The sequence below is a fragment of the Papio anubis genome, chromosome 3 (genome assembly GCF_008728515.1).
Source record: "Papio anubis isolate 15944 chromosome 3, Panubis1.0, whole genome shotgun sequence".
NCBI lineage: Eukaryota > Metazoa > Chordata > Mammalia > Primates > Cercopithecidae > Papio > Papio anubis.
Window position 1 is genome coordinate 109,642,326 of NC_044978.1, and position 17,872 is coordinate 109,660,197.

At 33.7% G+C, this 17,872-nt stretch overlaps 1 protein-coding gene across 5 annotated transcripts in view; it reads right to left on the minus strand.

The window, feature by feature from the left end:
* Positions 1 to 17,872, minus strand: part of EPHA5 (EPH receptor A5) — a 340,958-nt gene that overhangs the window by 22,052 nt on the left and 301,034 nt on the right. For all 5 annotated transcript variants that reach the window (XM_017958793.3, XM_017958795.3, XM_031664478.1 and 2 more), the window contains 3 exons: positions 10,094 to 10,155; positions 8,447 to 8,656; positions 4,992 to 5,141 (listed from right to left, as the gene is read on the minus strand). In XM_017958793.3, the coding sequence (XP_017814282.1) occupies positions 4,992 to 5,141; positions 8,447 to 8,656; positions 10,094 to 10,155 (422 nt within the window). The remainder of the gene's footprint in view (positions 1 to 4,991; positions 5,142 to 8,446; positions 8,657 to 10,093; positions 10,156 to 17,872) is intronic.

Here is a 17,872-nt window from a genome sequence, read left to right on the forward strand (position 1 = left end):
ATAAAAAAAAAAAAATAAAGAATAGAAGGAGGAAGAGAGGCACACCCAGCACAAAGCTAGTTGATCTTTTCTGGAGTCAAATAGTCTTTCTGCTTTACAAGTAAGATCTGATCCAACAGAAGTAGCAATAAAACAACTGGGTTAAAATTGGTCAGAAAAAGAAAGCATGGAACCTAACTTCCTAAAACCAAAAAGGACAAAAATACTTCTAATACAAAAAGATTGAAAAACAGATTAATTAAATTAATTTTAAAAATATTGTGAAATCTATGTACTTACTAGAATCTATACAGTCATACACTCTGAAATAAATATAAGAGAAAGACCTTGTCATTAAAAATAAAAAATGCTACAAAATGAAATCTTTAGTTTTTATTTTAGCTTCTGAAAAATGTTGACATTTAAAGTATTTACTATCAATAAATAGGCTTCTACTGACTACCTGATATTATCTTAGCTTCCGAGCATGAATCAGAGTTCATGGTCTGGTATTTACCTAAAATCACCTTAGTCGTTCTAGTTTATTTTTATTATCGTTATTACAGGTTTTCTTCGTGATGGAAGAGGCAATCCTAAATCAAAAGAATCCTGCTGCATTTTGTCCTCCTGACACAGAGGAAGTTCTCCTCTGTGAGATTTAGATTATCCTGCATGTCTTGGTAATGTAACATTTTCATGGTGGCAAAGCCCTTTAAGAATCAGACAGCATCTAGAACGTGGAGATTATGGTATATATCATTTGAAATTGCCAAATAAGTACTTCTACTTTGTTTTTTGAGAATTTTTCTCCAAAGAAATATTTAGTGATTGTGATCATTAAATATAGTTGATTTGTCATGTTTCTTGGATACAAAATTTGGACAGAAATTAGAGCATAGGAAATTTAGTGCTGTATCTGAAAACTGAAATGCCACTGATGAACTAGCTGAGAAAGTAACAATGCATGTATTAGACATTGTATATAGACAGATATTTTAGAAAGATGTTTATTTGTATGATCATTCTCTGTAAACCTCATTTAAATCCTGAGAAAACCAAGTAGAAACCAAAATATTAGGGTTTTTTTTCTTTCTTAAAACTTCCTGAAATGTTACATAAGCAATTTCTTGTATTTTTCTAAATAATTTGAAATAAAGTTATCTGAAAGAGTATCAAGACACTCAAATAGCTGAAATCAGGAAAAAAAAAAAAAAAAAAAAAAAAGAAAGGCAAAAGGAAAAATAAAAATCACAAAGAAAACACTAAGAGAGTAAAAATAGATGATACTATAATGTTAAAGAAGAGATTAAGCATTAGATAAATGAACTTTTATTAACTTATCTATGCAACTTTATAGTGCCCACCCACAAAGAGTAGTGTCATTGACTCAGCACTTTGATTATGGGATTGGCCATTGAGATTTTAGTAGACACGTTGCAGGCTGAGATGTAATTGGGCTCCTTCTTACCCTTCAACCATTTTTCAAATGAAATTAGGTTTGGGCTAGCTGCTGGTCTCAGGAGGAAAATAAGAGACTTGTGGAGGAGGGCCAAGGCATAATAACCCACCGGTCCCCAGGAACATAAGAAAGCCTAGTTAAGATCAGCACAGTTATGAACATTCACCTAGCACCAGTGTTTGCACCGGTGTATAATTGTGTCTGTGACAGATACAACTGTATTAGGCATAATTCCTGATAACGTGGATGATCTGCTGCACAACTGGGAAAGACTAATAATTCTGAGTGACAGGATCAGAATTCAAAATATCTCAAGTGTGAGCAGAAGTTAACCAGGCAAATAAGGGATGAATGTTTCCCTTGAGTGAAGTAGACACATGGTAGAAACCAGCATATCGAGGCTCGCTGCCAGGATGGATTAAAATACTTTCACAAAAATTAAAGGGAAGAATGGCATTGCAATGAGCTTTAGATAAGTTAGAAATGAAACCACGTAGTGTTCTGCAGGACATGTTAGCATTTGGCATTTATCTGAAGAATAGAAAGGAGTAAATGGGTCTGGTCTTAGTCTAGACTAAGATCAAGATCAATCCAGAGTAATCATATATTGAACTGTATATTCAATTGAACATTTTATATTTTATATTAAATTAGAAAGCTGATGTAGGACTATTGGTTAGAAATGAAAGGGAGGTAGGAGACATTGATTCAAGTGGAGACAGTGTGGTGCTTAGATACACAAATTTTTTAGAACTAGATTGAAATTTCTGGTATCACTTTCATTATTTCTGTGACGATAAATAAGTCATTTAACATCTCCAAGCTTCAGTTTCTTAATTGTAAAACGGTAATAATAATAGTATCCCTCTGACACAAGGTTGTTAAATATAAGTATAAATACATGTAATAGGGATTTAATGATATCATTTTGCCATGGTCTTGCCCCTAAAATCATAAAGCTGAAGACAATATATACCATTTTCTCAGATTTAGAGAAATGCCAGTCAGTGCTTCCCTCCCCAAGCCAAGTAAGCAGGGCATAAAGAAAACAAACATTAGCAATTTTAAGTGACTATAAGAAGGGGAGATTGATTGCCATCCGGTTTGCTTGCTGAGAAGCAGAAATCCGTAACTCCAATTTGCTGTTTCGATCAAAGAAGAATGCTATGAAATCATTCATGGTAAAGCTGATGTGTGACCCTGGCTTTTCTTCTGCGGAAATTTGAAGAAGGCTAGCTGGAGCAGCCTGCAATAGATGTCTGCAAAGAGAAGGCACTGCTAGTGCATCCAATAAGAATGTTTTTCTCCCCAATAACGTGGACACAGAGCCGGAACAGTAAGAGACTGATGTGAGGAACAGACAGCAAGTGAAAAGAACTATGGAAAGTCGGAGGACATCCTCCTCCTCCAGGGACCTTGCAGACAAAAGGGCTTCATCAAGGGTCTTTGGAAGAACTCAGACAGATAACTCACTTGAGAACTGATGCCTGGGCAATTTGTCTCACAGGAGGCATCAATATCCTCACATTATAGTAGCAATCATGCCCCTTCTTTTCTTTCTTTCTTTTTTTTTTTTTTTTTTTTCTAATTTGTGTTTCTTTCATTGAAAAAGTTAAACATTTTTTCATACATTTATTGGCCATCTGCATTCCATCCAATGAATCTTGCGAAATCTTATGCTTTGCCTATTGTTTCTATTTTTCTTAATGCTTTATTAAGTCTCATTGTATAAGTACACTACATTTTTGTTTATAATGCAGTATTGAAAATATTTTCTCAGTCTAAATTTGTATTTCTTACTTTTTGTTGTGCATTTTTCAACACAGAAATTTATAATTTTGTTAGTGAAAGCTATCCAACTCTTTTCTTAAATGGCTCAAGGATTTTTCCTGTTTTTAAAGAAAAACTAAATATAATCAAAATTTTTCTTCTATCATTTTATATTCTGATTTTGACATTTTGACATTTCAATATTCCAATATTTTATATATACATGGTGTGAAGTTGTGGTTTCATTTTCTTTTTTTTATTATTATTATACTTTAAGTTCTAGGACTTCATGACTAAGACACTAAAAGCAATGGCAACAAAAGCCAAAATAGACAAATGGGATCTAATTAAACTAAAGAGCTTCTACACAGCAAAAGAAACTACCATCAGAGTGAACAGGCAACCTATAGAATGGGAGAAAATTTTTGCAATCTACCCATCTGACAAAGGGCTAATATCCAGAATCTACAAAGAACTCAAACAAATTTACAAGAAAAAATTCAACCCCATCAAAAAGTGGGCAAAGGATATGAACAGATGCTTCCCAAAAGAAGACATTTATTCCCCTTCTTTTCTACCTCTCCACCCAGACCAATCCTGAAGAATCCTGATACAGACTTTGGCAGAGGAGGAGGGGCAAATATCTGACCATACTTGTTTCACACTATAGGTACCTATGGTTAGGCTAGGCCTCCACTTGTGGAAAACACTTTGAAATGAATATGGGATTCACTTTTTGGTTGGATTAGAATTTTTGGGCTGGAAAGTCAGTGTTAACTACCGGCATTGTTGTTTCAACAAAATTCAGCTGGAGATCTATATAGTATCTGTCTAACCAACCCTGAAGGCATGAGAGAGGAAGGTTTTATGGAGCATGGATGACAGAAATAATGGGAGAGAAAAAAGTGTTTCAAATAAGCACATTATTAAATTAAAACTATTCAATATACCAGCTTTACAAAGAAGTAATAAAATAGTTGGTAAAGCACTTAAGACAGTGTATGTCATATGGTAAAGGTTTAATAAATGTTAGCTACTTTTATAATTGTTGTTCCTCAAAAGAAAAAAATATGAAATTTCCATATGATCCAAAACAGAAAGGGCTGTATTGAATAGTAATGATGGAAAATTACAAAGGGAAAGATTAAAGAGCCATGTGTCAGGCATCACATAATAAACGTTGTGAATTTGAACAGAAGATTCTTTCATAGTTCCTTTAATTTTAGGATTCTATTATTGTAAGTATGAATTATTTTTCCATTGTAGGGAAAATCTGGTTTTTCTTTCAAGTTAAATAAACAATACAACTCTTCTTACATTTTTTTTTTTAATTTAAAGAAATGTAGACTATTCCTTTTTATCCTCTAAGAGCATCCACTATTAAATCAATATCATTCATCCTTTTGGCTTGGAGTATTAGCTGCCTTTATCAAATGCAAATCATAAAAACTTGCCTGTCAGTATTCATTCTTTGATGGCTCTTTCTTTATCTTTGAAAATGATACTGACATGAATTGAGTGGAACATCACTACAGTATAGCTAAAACTGACTGGCAAGGGACTGAGTTTTTATATAACTGTAACTTACTTTCCTTTGTACTAACTCATTTTGAGCTCCTGCATAAAGGATATTTCAACAACACAAAACAGATCAGAGAGTAAGCAAAGTATTTCATTTTCTTAAGCAACTGTCACTTTCAGAAATGAAAAACATTGTAAGTGGCTTGACTCAGAGAACAAAGCATTTCATTGTCAAGTTGAGAAAGAGTAGTTCCATACTCACATCTTGATTGGTCATCTCCCAGTAGGGTCTCTCTCCATAAGACACAACTTCCCACATTACTATTCCGTAACTCCAGACATCACTGGCAGAAGTAAACTTTCGGAAAGCTATTGCTTCTGGGGCAGTCCATCTGATTGGAATTTTTCCTCCCTAAAATTGAAAACGATTTTAAAAACTTCCTACATACTTCAAATGTATCTAGGGACAGTGTTGCCTCACTGAAAAGATCTAGACAGAGATGTAGTATTTTTAAGTGCATCTGTTTGACAGTACACAGTCTCTTTTCACATCTCTCAGCCCATACGCAGTTGTAGACTAACTACTAATTGGCTGTCTGGAAGGTTTCTAGTTTAAATTCTGTGTGACTACTGAATTACGTACAGAAACCACATCTCAATTACAGTCCTCAGTATGGCAGCTCTAAGTAAGGAAAAGCAGGCAGTCAAACAAACCAATAAGGTATACTCTCATGACTTCCTAACAGAGAGTAAAGGACTCAAATTCCCTGGGTGCTTTGTTTCTTTAATACAGAAATTGTAAGTGGAAATTACAGGTTCACGAATGTGACCCTGAACTGTTTAGCAGTTAATAAGACAAGCGTGAACACTGGAGATATTTCGTTTTTGAGACAGGGTCTCGCTCTGTCTCCTAGGCTGGAGTGCAGTGGTGAGATCTCCACTCACTGCAAACCCCACCTCCCAGATTCAAGTGATTCTCATACCTCAGCCTCCTGAGTAGCTGGGACTATAGGCGTGCGCTATCATGCCTGGCTAATTTTTGTATTTTTAATAGAGACAGGGTTTCGCCATGTTGGCTAGGCTACTCTCGAACTCCTGACCTCAAGCGATTCACCCACCTCAGTCTCCCAAAGTGCTGGGATTACAGGCATGAGCTAGTGGGCCCAGCCTAACATTGGCTATATTGAAACAAAGTTACACTTTCCCTTGATGTTGTGTTATTTCTCTTAGACTTGCTTTTCTCTTTTTCTTTGTTGTCTTATTTTTGTTTTTCTTTGGTTCAACTATTTAAGAGGAGGGTGCCTTGTTTGACTCAACCAAATTAAAAATTATTGAAATTGGATTGGGGGAAAATCTTACCACATTATCAAGTTTTTTTTTTTTTTTTTTTTCATAAAAGTTGATTTGGTAGACTTTCCCTTAGTTCATACAATAAGCACTTTTATATCATGCCTCTTTCAGGGTGAAATTATTATTCTCTTAACTTTTTTTTTTTTTTGAAACGGAGTCTCATTCTGTTACCCAGGCTGAAGTGCTATGGCACGATCTCAGCTCACTGCAAGCTCTGCCTCCCGGATTCACGCCATTCTCCTGACTCAGCCTCCCAAGTAGCTGGGACTACAGGTGCCTGCCATCACGCCCGGATATATATATTTTGTATTTTTCGTAGAGACGGGGTTTCACCGTGTTAGCCAGGATTGTCTCGATCTCCTGACCTCGTGATCCGCCCACCTTAGCCTCCCAAAGTGCTGAGATTACAGACCTGAGTCACCGTGCCCGACCCCATACATTTCATCTACCATCAAATATGTAATGAAAGAGAAATAGGGAAATTTTTCAATGTTTTATTGTAAAAAGACTAACATATGCCTTCCCATTTTGCAGGAAGGGAAAGATTTAATTTATACTGCAAAGGAAAAAAATAGGGCTTAAATTGATGTTTTTGAACCAAAGTTTCAATATATATATAAGGAAATAACAGTTTGGGATCATACTAAAAATTATTTTGGGAATTGAAGTTAGGTTTGAATTATTTGCTCTTTAGATATATGGTAACATCTTTTTAAGAAGACTTACCTGAAACTTATTCTTATTAATTAAATATTCATAAGCAAGATAGCATTATGAATCCTAGCTATGCATAGATATCCTATAATGTCTTATTAATATTATTTTATAATTGTCATTTGTTGATTATATTAAACCTTAGCCCATACTTTTTCTCCTGGTACTCTGATCATCCTTGGTGTCATCAATAAATCTGAAGTTCCTTATCTTCTCATCTCTCAGTATATAGATTTTCCACAGGTTGCCACTATACCCCATTTCAGAGGAATAAGCCTTGAAGGTTTCAGGTTCTCCGTCTCTCACTTTACTCTGTAGCATAACACACTAACACAAATCTTGAAAAATCTACTTTTTGCACTTAACTAAGACAACAATCAATCCCACTGGCAATGGATGTTTGTATAACCTCAATCTTTCTCAGGCCAAATTTATTAAAGGTAACTCTATTCCCAAGATAATTCTTAATCAAGCTTTCATGTAATACAAATAATGACAATGATAGGTCTGGAAGAGGAAAGATATTCCCCCAAATACTTTATTGATTAAGCTGACCACTGGAAGTCTTTGTTTGCTTTGACAAGTTACCTTTGCCCTTCAGCAAAGTACAAATCCCCATGAATCACAAAGCAAAAAGGTTTTTATAAAACCCTTATAATCTGAAAAGAACTTATTGTTAGACTACCAGTGGATGTAATATTTAAAAGTTGAATTAAATAAGAAAACATATATATTACTTTGAGAATGAGAGATATCAAATTGTATAGAGAAAAGGAAACAATGACAAATCTCTATCTTCACAAGGGTCTTAGAAATTGAGGATAACCAACTTGATGACACTGAACATATTTATAATTAAGCAAATACTGTTTATCATAGGGAATTCAAAATCAAGAAGTATGACATTATAGATCACCCATAAGATTCTGTTGTAGCAATATCCACAGTTTTTCACAGAAAAAAAAATGTCAATTATATACCATATCAATACAGCAAGCAATTACTTTGATAGAAAATAGGGTTGACTTATATGAAATATGACAATATGAGTTAGTGATCAATTTTCCATAGTGTAGACTTAACAGTTTTTAACTAGGTATTACAATACCTCCAGGAAATCAAAACTTTTTGAAGGAATAGCTCTTTTTTCACCACAATGTAAATCCTTAAAAGGTGGGAACTAGATATTTCTGTATTTATTTTACAAGTAAGGACAGTATAATGCAGAGAGCTTACAATATCCAATAACATTATACATGTTTTCATATTCATACATATGTGTGTATACACAGACATACACACATTTATATATATGTAAAACCTTTAATGTAGGAGATTCTGTATTTAACTCTTTACTTTTAAATTTAAGATGATTATTCTTACATACTGTATCCATTTTGAAGTAAGATTTTTTATTTTTAGTATCTTCAGAAAAAATGAATTATTGAGACTCAGATATTCTAAAGTTAATATTTAAATTGGCTGATATATAAAAGGAAGAATTTTTTGACTTTTGATTTTCTCTCTCCCTCTCCCTCTCTCTCTCTCTCTCTCTCTGTTGCAGGAATGCTCTTTCAGATATTTCTTTCAGAATCTTTAAAAATTAAATGGCTCTGGTCTACTGTTTCAGAAATGCACTCTATTAGATCTTACCCTTGTGGTGTAGGCTGCCTCGGGATCATCTTCCAGTACCCGGGAAAGTCCAAAGTCAGACACTTTGCACACAAGGTTACTGTTGATTAAGATGTTTCTAGCAGCAAGGTCTCTATGCACATAACCCATGTCAGAAAGGTACTTCATTCCTGCAGCAATACCTCTCAGCATGCCAACAAGCTGAATCACAGTGAACTGCCCATCGTTTTTCTGTAAAGACAATGTAGAAATATTACTCTAGCAACACCAATCACTTGGGGAAAATATGAGAGGTCTGTATTCAATCCCCCAAATTAATAATATCAATCACGAAAATTCATATGCAATTTCTATCTGAAGGAGAGTGGAAAATGGTAGGAAGTATATGCTTAACTTGGTAATGTTTATTTTTCCTCTGCTTGGATAAAGCAGATAAAGGTTTTGAAAACCCTGGCCAAAAATCTTATGTAGTTGCCTTTTTCTGCATCATAACTCCTTTGTTCTCAGTCATCAGAAGGGTTTGTTCACACTCCAACCTAGTATCTACCTTGGGTCAACACTGTACTATTTTGAGGTGATTTAAAAGAAGCTAGCTGGATAGACATATTAAGGTAAAGAATAAATGGACAGAGGAGATAAAGGAGTTTCTGCAACAGCAGATGGGAGACAGGTGACTGAGCAGTGATCAGGACAATATTAGCAATTTTTGGAAGTTTGTCATCTTTGTCAAGGGCACTGAAATTATTTCAGTTACATAAACTCATAAGGCTCAACGGATGGCTATTTTAAAATAAAGGAATGATGTGACTCTAAGAGACTGGAGTACTTAAAGGTATGGTTAGAAAATTTGATAAAATAATTTGGCAGGGTCTGCCAATAGGAAGAAAAATTTGGCTTTTCAGTGGACCATTATCAAATTCATGGCATAGGTTCCTCTTACAATTGTTATCAATGCCATTGTGCTATCACTTTTTCCTACCAATGGTAATGAGCACTATATTAATATTACAAACTGCCAGCCTATATGTTTAATCAGGCCTGCAAATATGTTACATTGTCTAACACAAGCTATTTACTAATAAAGTGGGTTGTCGATATTTAAAATGTAGAGATTTGCACACAAAAGAAAAAAACCCTCCCCTGAAACGCTGGTGATCCGATAATATTAGCTATTGTCAATTACCACATGACCTCTGCTGGTGCAAGTAGTGACTGGTCTTTAGGTGGATTAGCAGCACTTATAGGCTCCAACTTGACCCCTTTATTAATGACTTGCCTGGGCTATTTACACGGTTTCTCACTCTACCTGATAAACTATGAGAAAATCGAACACTTGTAAGACCTTATTTTTTCCTTTTTTCCCTTTTTACATTTCTTTTTTAAAATTTTTTCTTTTCCTCCCTTATTGCCTCTCACTTCACTGCATTTTTTTTTTTTTTTTTTTTTTGCAAATTAAAACATACTTAAATAACTCTTCAGGGGCATATAATTTGGATTTGTGTGAGTTTTCTAAAACAAACCAATGTTCATTTTGGAGTATAATTATTGTGGCTCCATACATTTCTATTCTATTAAAAACTTAAGCTTTAAAGTGGCCTAATTTCAACTTGAACATCACAGCCAATATATAAATAACACCTTGAATAACTAAATTATTCCAAATCCTACCTTTAAAAATGTATCTAAAGAGCCATTCTCCATATACTCTGTCACTATCATCACTGGTTTACCTGAAAAGAAAACAGAGTGATATAACCTGCTGCTCTTCGATTTTGCATTCTCATCTGGCAAAAGCTTACCCAGACGTTTTTATAAGTGTCCAAATTTTGTATATATATACACATATATATAATGTATATATATATAATGTGTGTGTGTGTTTATATATTCATTTAAAATGTCTTCTTTAAGAAAGAAGCTAATTCCTGACATGATGATATCTTAGTGTTATGGGTGAGTCAGTGAGAAAAATGTATCATGAAGTTAATAACAGATTGACATTTAAGATTCACACACACACACATACACACACACACACACCTTTGCCAATATCATCACTAATTTATGTAGGAAATGTGTTTAAGAATAATTCTATGAGTTTTAGGATAAATTTTATTTTAATAGAAGTAATGATATAATGCATCCAATAATATTCAGTGAAACACTTGGAACATATTCATCTTTCTAACTCTCACAATTCTAAATAAAAACTCCATCCTGTCTAACTGCCCTGTTTATGATCCCTTTAATGTATATTGCATTTTCCTTCATTTACTCTTATGTTTCTGTAACTCCTTTCCTTAGGGCTACCTGCCCTTCCTCTCTCTGCCACACACTTAAAATCTTGATTAACCCCACTTTTCCTTTTTCAAAGCCCCGTTGTAATTGTTATGTGAAAGATTTCCTTAGCAATCATTAATTGTGATGAAAAGTGTTATTCTCCTTTCATATCTGACATTGACATGTAGCCTAGAAGTTAGTTGGACAGACTCTAGAGCCATACTTCTGGGATTTTCATCACAGAACAATCACTCACTATTATGTGCTCCCAGGCAAGCCAATTCTTATCTCAGTGCCTCAGTTTTCTCATCTATAAAATGAGGATAGCAATGGCGCCTACCTCATAGGGTTGTTGTGGGTATCCACTAAGTCACATGGTTATCTAAGGCACTTAAAATAGTTCCTATTACTCAGAATTTGCTATGCAAGGATTTATCATTTTAAAAATAAATTTTATCAACTTCGTATCTGTGTATTAGCTTCCTTGCTAGATGTAAGTTGACCAAGAGAAGAGATCACCTTATTCCATATAAAATTGTGACATTTCATACATAGTATGTCTATAATACAGGATGAAAATTGCAAGATAAAAAATTATCGCTATACAAGAAAATATCTAGAAAACAGTTGCTAGTTTTATCATTCCACGTTTTCACTGTATTTTAAGACATGCCCCTTTGTTCTTTAATAGAAACACATGACATAAAACTTGTTTTAATTTAAAATATTTTGAGTTAAGAAAAAGGAGACCTATGACAATAAAATTACCATATATGTCCATTAATTAACTTTTTAATTTATGAAGAGAAATAAATACTATACAATTGTGAAATGCATTATAATTAATTTAAAGGCATTCTTCAGAAGAGCGTCCGTATTTTACTGGATAGTTGATTGACCCAGGCCACAGAATGACAACTTGCATATTTACACATATCATATTATCCAGAAGTACAAATACAGATGTAGAATATATGACTATTACATATGAAAAGGAAATAAGTGGGAAGAAAAAAGATTTTTTTAACCTCGGATCACTTAAAACTCACAGTTTATAATAATAATGTAGGACAAGTGAGCCTAAGTCTCACTTAATTATCTTCTCATAAAATACTCTAGAGATAATATACTTCAAATGGAATGCGATAAGTGTATTGCAAACGCAACCACATTTCCTCATCCTCTAAAGTTTATAAAAGTTGTAAAAAATATTTATCTAAAATATTTTATTTGACACAGGTTTGTAGACGCCTATGTTAGGTGAGAGATCACATATGCAGAGAGTGTGCATTTTAGATGTAATTTAATCTGCACCTTGAGGAGTGAAGGACTCACTGGTGTAATAAAAAGTGACCAGAGTTCTAGGAAGAGAGGTGGCACATGTCTATGCATATTGCCAAGAAAGATCCCATCTAGTTCAAATATGGTCAGAGCTCGGAATTTTTTCTTTTCTTAAATCATAAAGTCACAGGAGATGAGGTGACAAATACCGACCTTAAAACTAGATAGAAATGAAATTTCTTAGTAGAAACATAATTCTTTACATTGTATTTGTAAATGGCTCGAGAACACAACAGGAAAAAAATTGATAATGAAATTTTTATCATTAGTATAATTGTAATCTACACTCATGAATAGAAAATGCTTGCAACTTAAACTTATTTTAATTATATTGTCAGACTCTTTCTGAAGGACCTCAGGCAAATTCTAAAATAGACACAATTCTGCTTTGGACTCTTTTTGTCCCATTCTCACATCTCAGAGCCCATTTCAACCTTTTATATTCATCTGAAGTCCTTTTCTTTCAAGGAAACAAAAGTAATATACCTCTCCCAGGAGTGATAGCCCCACTGTTTGAGCACGGGTACCTATATGTCAGAATTTATACCAGCGATAATGCTGAAATATCCTAGATCACCCTGTGATATTAGGCATTACGCCATCATTTGCCCAGTTTCAGGAATTTGAAAGTACTCAGCGAAGAAACTGTTACTCATATAAAGGGGACACATGGGAATCTCCAGCATCAGTTATTATCCACAGTATAAAAAGATTTCAATCAATTTACAATGAATAGAGCCACAACAGCATGTACCTGACGAAGATCAGCCCTAATCTAACTAAAAGGAGACCTAGATTTTCTGGAATCAGCCTGTAATTCCAGAAATCCCCCCTGTGTGCCTCTTTTACTTGGATTCTGCCTGATCTCGCCCCTCATTTACAGAAATCTATTGAGAGGGTTGTCAGATTATAATGAATGGAAAGACCTGAATTCCAGTAGACATCTAGAGAATACAGTCTCAGCTTTTCCCGCATGGCACCTCTCAACTCGTATCATATGAACAGACGCTGTGCTCCACTAATCTATGTAATCATTATCTACTTTACCCCATGTCCTTTATGTTTGCAGGGTTTTCCTGTATTTCTACTTACAGCACTTTCAGTTTCTTTCTTCTTTCCTTTCTAGAATTTCTTCTTTCTGCCTATCTTTTTATATTTTAGGCTCTCTTTTTAGAGTTGTGGGTCAGTGATAAATACGACCACTGCTCACCCAAGATCTAGAGAGTAGGATTTGGATGGAATTCTCATAAAAAATGATCTCTTTCTTGGGAAAATCTTCATCTTAAATTCAAACCAAATTCATTGAACTTAGAAGACAGAATTTATACTCTAAAGAGAATGCACTGATCAGACAACGTGTTTGCACTGTATAATATACATTTGGGGGGAAAAAGAGAGATGGGCACCTGGTATTCATCTTGTACGATTTTTCAGCTAGTGTCACCTAATTTTAAAAGGCAGATTAATTATTTATGACAGTGTAGGTTGTGATGTGAAAAACAAAAACATTATTTGAGAAAGATGATAAAGACCTAAAACACCTCTCATATTTCACATGATGGGGGAAAAGCAATTAAAATGAATGTTTGCAAACAAGTATGATCTTCTTTTGTTGACAGGAATAAGACACTTCAGGACCCATTCGATTATTTTTCATGCTTGAGTCATTTTAATGGTAATTATATTTAATTTGGCTTATGTTTTGTCTCAGTTCCTGCTAGCCTGCAAAAATGACATAGCAATAATTAACATGGCTTACTCTAACCCTTGTAAATTCAATAAAAGTGTATAAATCATTTTCCATTATCCAGCTTGAAGTACAGACAAAGAGTAGATCTGCCAATAATTTTGAAAGCATGTTATCAAAAATCCATATAAAAAGAGCTCATAAAGCATGTCAAAACATGATTTTAATCACAGAGGAGAGTTTTTATATTACTTTCTATTATTTACTGAAGGCCCAGCCTGGGGAGAGTACATGAAGTAACAGAAATACATTACTTGAGAAATTTACCTTTATTATTGATAACTATAAAAGAGCTCAAATTTATTGAGCATCTACTCTTTATAAGGCAATGATATTGATATTAAAATTCTATAACTGTGATATTATAATAGACTTTTTCAGTGAAGGCAAGTAAGGCTCAGAAAGGTTCAATATATTACTTGGGTTGCCTAGAGCAAGTTATATAAGGAGTAAAGTTGAGAATCAAATTTATATCTATCTGAATATTAAGGCTGTTTTCCTTTCTCCCATACTGTGATGTCTGCCAATTCAAAACATTTACTTTGATTTCATTTTAAAAACTCACAAATATTCATTTTTTTGTGTTAATACAAACTTGGGAATCATAAATACAGCATAACTAATTATTCAACCATTGATGGCAGATCTAATTCAGGAATTCACCTTCAATAAATATTCTATTTTTATATATGCTCATTATCCACATATGATCCAAGCAGTATATTGTGAACAATCTTGAATTACATTAACAAGAGACACTTAAAGTAGTTAAACCCACAGAAGCAGAAAGTAGAAAGGTAGTTTCCAGGAGCTGTGGGGACAGGGAAGTGGAAGGTTGCTGTTCAATGTGTACAAAATTACAGTATGGAAGATGAAAAAGTACTAAAGATCTGCTGTACAACAGTGTGTGTAAGGGTAATAATACTGTATTGTACACTTGAAAAAATTTAAGGGTGTATAGCTCAAGAAGGTGTGTGTGTATGTTTTTTCTACAATTACAAAAAAAATTAGGTTTTTTTTTTTTTTTTTTTTTTTTTTTTTACTTATTATGTGACTTTTTGGTGCTAACGTCCATCACAAATCTCCAAAAGAGAAGAGAATATACCCTTCCTGATAATAGAATCCTTTGCCATAAGATATCTCAAAGTTAGGTGAAAAAAATTGGGGGAATGTTGATCTAGTCCTTGTTTCTCAGAGTATGGCATCTGACAAGCATCATAGACATGGCCTGGGAACTTAATTAGAAATGTAAAATACCATTCCCCAATCAGATCTATTGAAACAGATTCTGCAATTTAGCAATATCCCCAGAGGCACATTACATTTTTCGAAACACTAAACTAGGCCACATCACAAGAGTTGCTGCTAAATATAGGCTTATTATTTTATTTGCATTCATACCATCTTCCTTTCCAAAACCATTAGCTCATCAATAAACACATGATACCACTTAGGGCTATCAGTGAGCATTTCATTTAGAAGCCCCATAATTCACTGGAAAATTATTGTCACTGCATTTCTCTTAGAAATATATTTTAAGATTTGTAAATGATTGAAAGTAAGCCTCTGCTTATACTTATATACCTATAGTATGATTTCATTATGCCATCTTATTTGCATTGTTTTCTATTTAGTATACTTATGCTTGCAGCTGTTTCAAATTTCTTTTATTCTTACCCCAAAGGAAACTTGAGATAACACAAATATGGTGAATCAATTATTAATTGATAATGGTCAACCAGAAAATAAGATCTTGTACTTGGGGTAGGAATACGTAATGCTTATTAAAACTGGAAAAAAGCAAAACAACAAAAATAAAAACAAACTATGAGCAGAACTAAGAAATGTACTCAGATATTTTAATTTTATTATGGTTCTTATTTGCTGGCTAACGTGTTGGGACAAGTCCTTTGTAAAATTATATAATTTCAGATTGGGAAAATAAGACAAAGTCAAAAGTTTGCATACCTCACCTGAGACAGGGGCATGGAAATGCAAAATGTCTCTATGGGTAGAAATTCCAAGCTTTCTGAAATATCCTCTTTATTTCAGATTGTTTATATTGATGTAAACTTTCTCAGTAGATGTTCATTTCTCAAACTGAAAACAAACTAGTACTGTTCTTACATTAGTGAAAGTGGTTAATACAGTAATTAATTATGGAATCAGAAATGATAGGCTTTTCAGAAGAGATGGAGAATCTAAAAATGATCAAATCTGACAACTTGGTTGTATTAATAATGAAAATAACTTTAAAACACAGTTTCATTTATTAACAGTCAATCTGCAAGTCAGTAAATTTCTTTCTATAAACCTATAGGTTTTTCAGATGATTTTTAGATTCTTTAAGAGACAGCACTTGTAAATATCTCATTTTTAGTATATGTGTATTTACTAAACACCTGTATCTGCCTTAACAAAGAAAAGCAAGTACCAAATTAATGAGCTTGGTTCTGTTTCTACTTCAGTTTTAAAGTTGTTTATTTATATCACTGTTTATAACTGGTTCATGTAGTTTTATTTCTTCTTGTGAAGTAGAAGACATAAAATTAAAGTTTACTCATACTTCAAACACTTTTCTTTTTACTTACTGGGACTAAAGTTAAATCCAACTTTATGCACAACATCTGTAATTGTATGCTAATAGGTATCTCAAAGTTAACATGTCCACAACTGAACTACTGATTACCAAGCATAATCTTGTTCCTCCCAAACTTTTCCCCATAAATTGCAACTCCTTTTTTTGGGGTACCCAGGACAAATAATTTATAGTTATCATTGACTCCTCTCTTTTTCTCACACTTCACATCAAATTCACAAGAAGGTTTACTGTGATTGCCTTCAAAATATCTACAAAATCCAACCACTACCCTCCACCATGTTAGGTCATTACACTGACCTAATCCATAATGATCTGTGAACAATGTAAATTAGCTTCCAGTGCCTCCCTGCTTCAACACTGGGTCCTACCACCTCTTCTTAACCCAGTAGGGTCCTGTTAATGTGTAAATCAAATTCTATCCCATGTTAGCTCTACAGCTTCAAAGTTCAGATTAAGAGATGGTCTTTGCAGGCAGCAAAGAGTTTTTACATTGCTTATTCTCCTACTACATCATTAATTTAAATTCTTACCAAAGACTCCTCTCAATCATTCCACTGCAGCAACAATGGCCTTCTTGCTGTTTCTTGAACCTTCCAGGCAAGTTTCCTTAGAGCATTGCTGGTCCCTCTTCCTGTAACAGTCTACCTCCAAATGTCTGTAAGGCCCCAAATTTTAATTTGTTCAAGCCTTACCTAAGTAAAATAGAAAGCACCCACTCTTAACAGAAGCAACCCCCAATCTCCTTTCCCAGCTTGATTTTCTCCATTTAACATTATTATCTTAAGTTATTTGTTCATTTAATTTCTGTCTCCATCGCCCAAAGGTAAACCCTATAAAGGCAGAAATTCAGTCTGTTTAATCTCTGCTATAGCCCCACTGATTAGTAAGAATAGATCTATGTTAGGTGATAAACTAGTTTTTTTGAATAAATAAATGTTTCTTGTCAAGCATGTACAGAATGATGAAATATGAGGTTAGTTATATCCACTGTTTAAGAGTTTGGATTTTGGAATCAGAGAGAACTCTTTTAAAATCTGCCATTATTACCACACTAGTTTTATGATATTGGATAAGGTATTTAACTTTTTTAATGCTAATTTTTCCCCTCTGTAAAATGAAAACAAATACTAATGTCTATAGCATAGCATATTGTGCAGATTAAAAGAGATAACATATAAAGAAAACTAAGCTTAGTAAATTCTTAATGCAATGTTAATAATAATTAATAGTGGTGTATGCAAGATCTGATTTTCAGACAATTTCCTTCCTATTAATTTTATTATTATTTTTCATAAAAGCCCATGGTTTTATATAATAAAGTTTTAAAATTTAAAACATAAACCATATCATTCTAACTAGCCTATGATCTTTACATAGCCACAATTTATTCATTCACTATTTTAATTTCCTCCTTTTTTTTTTTTTATTACCTAATGTGTCTGGCCCTTGGCTAGACACAAAGGGGGTGATAAACCTA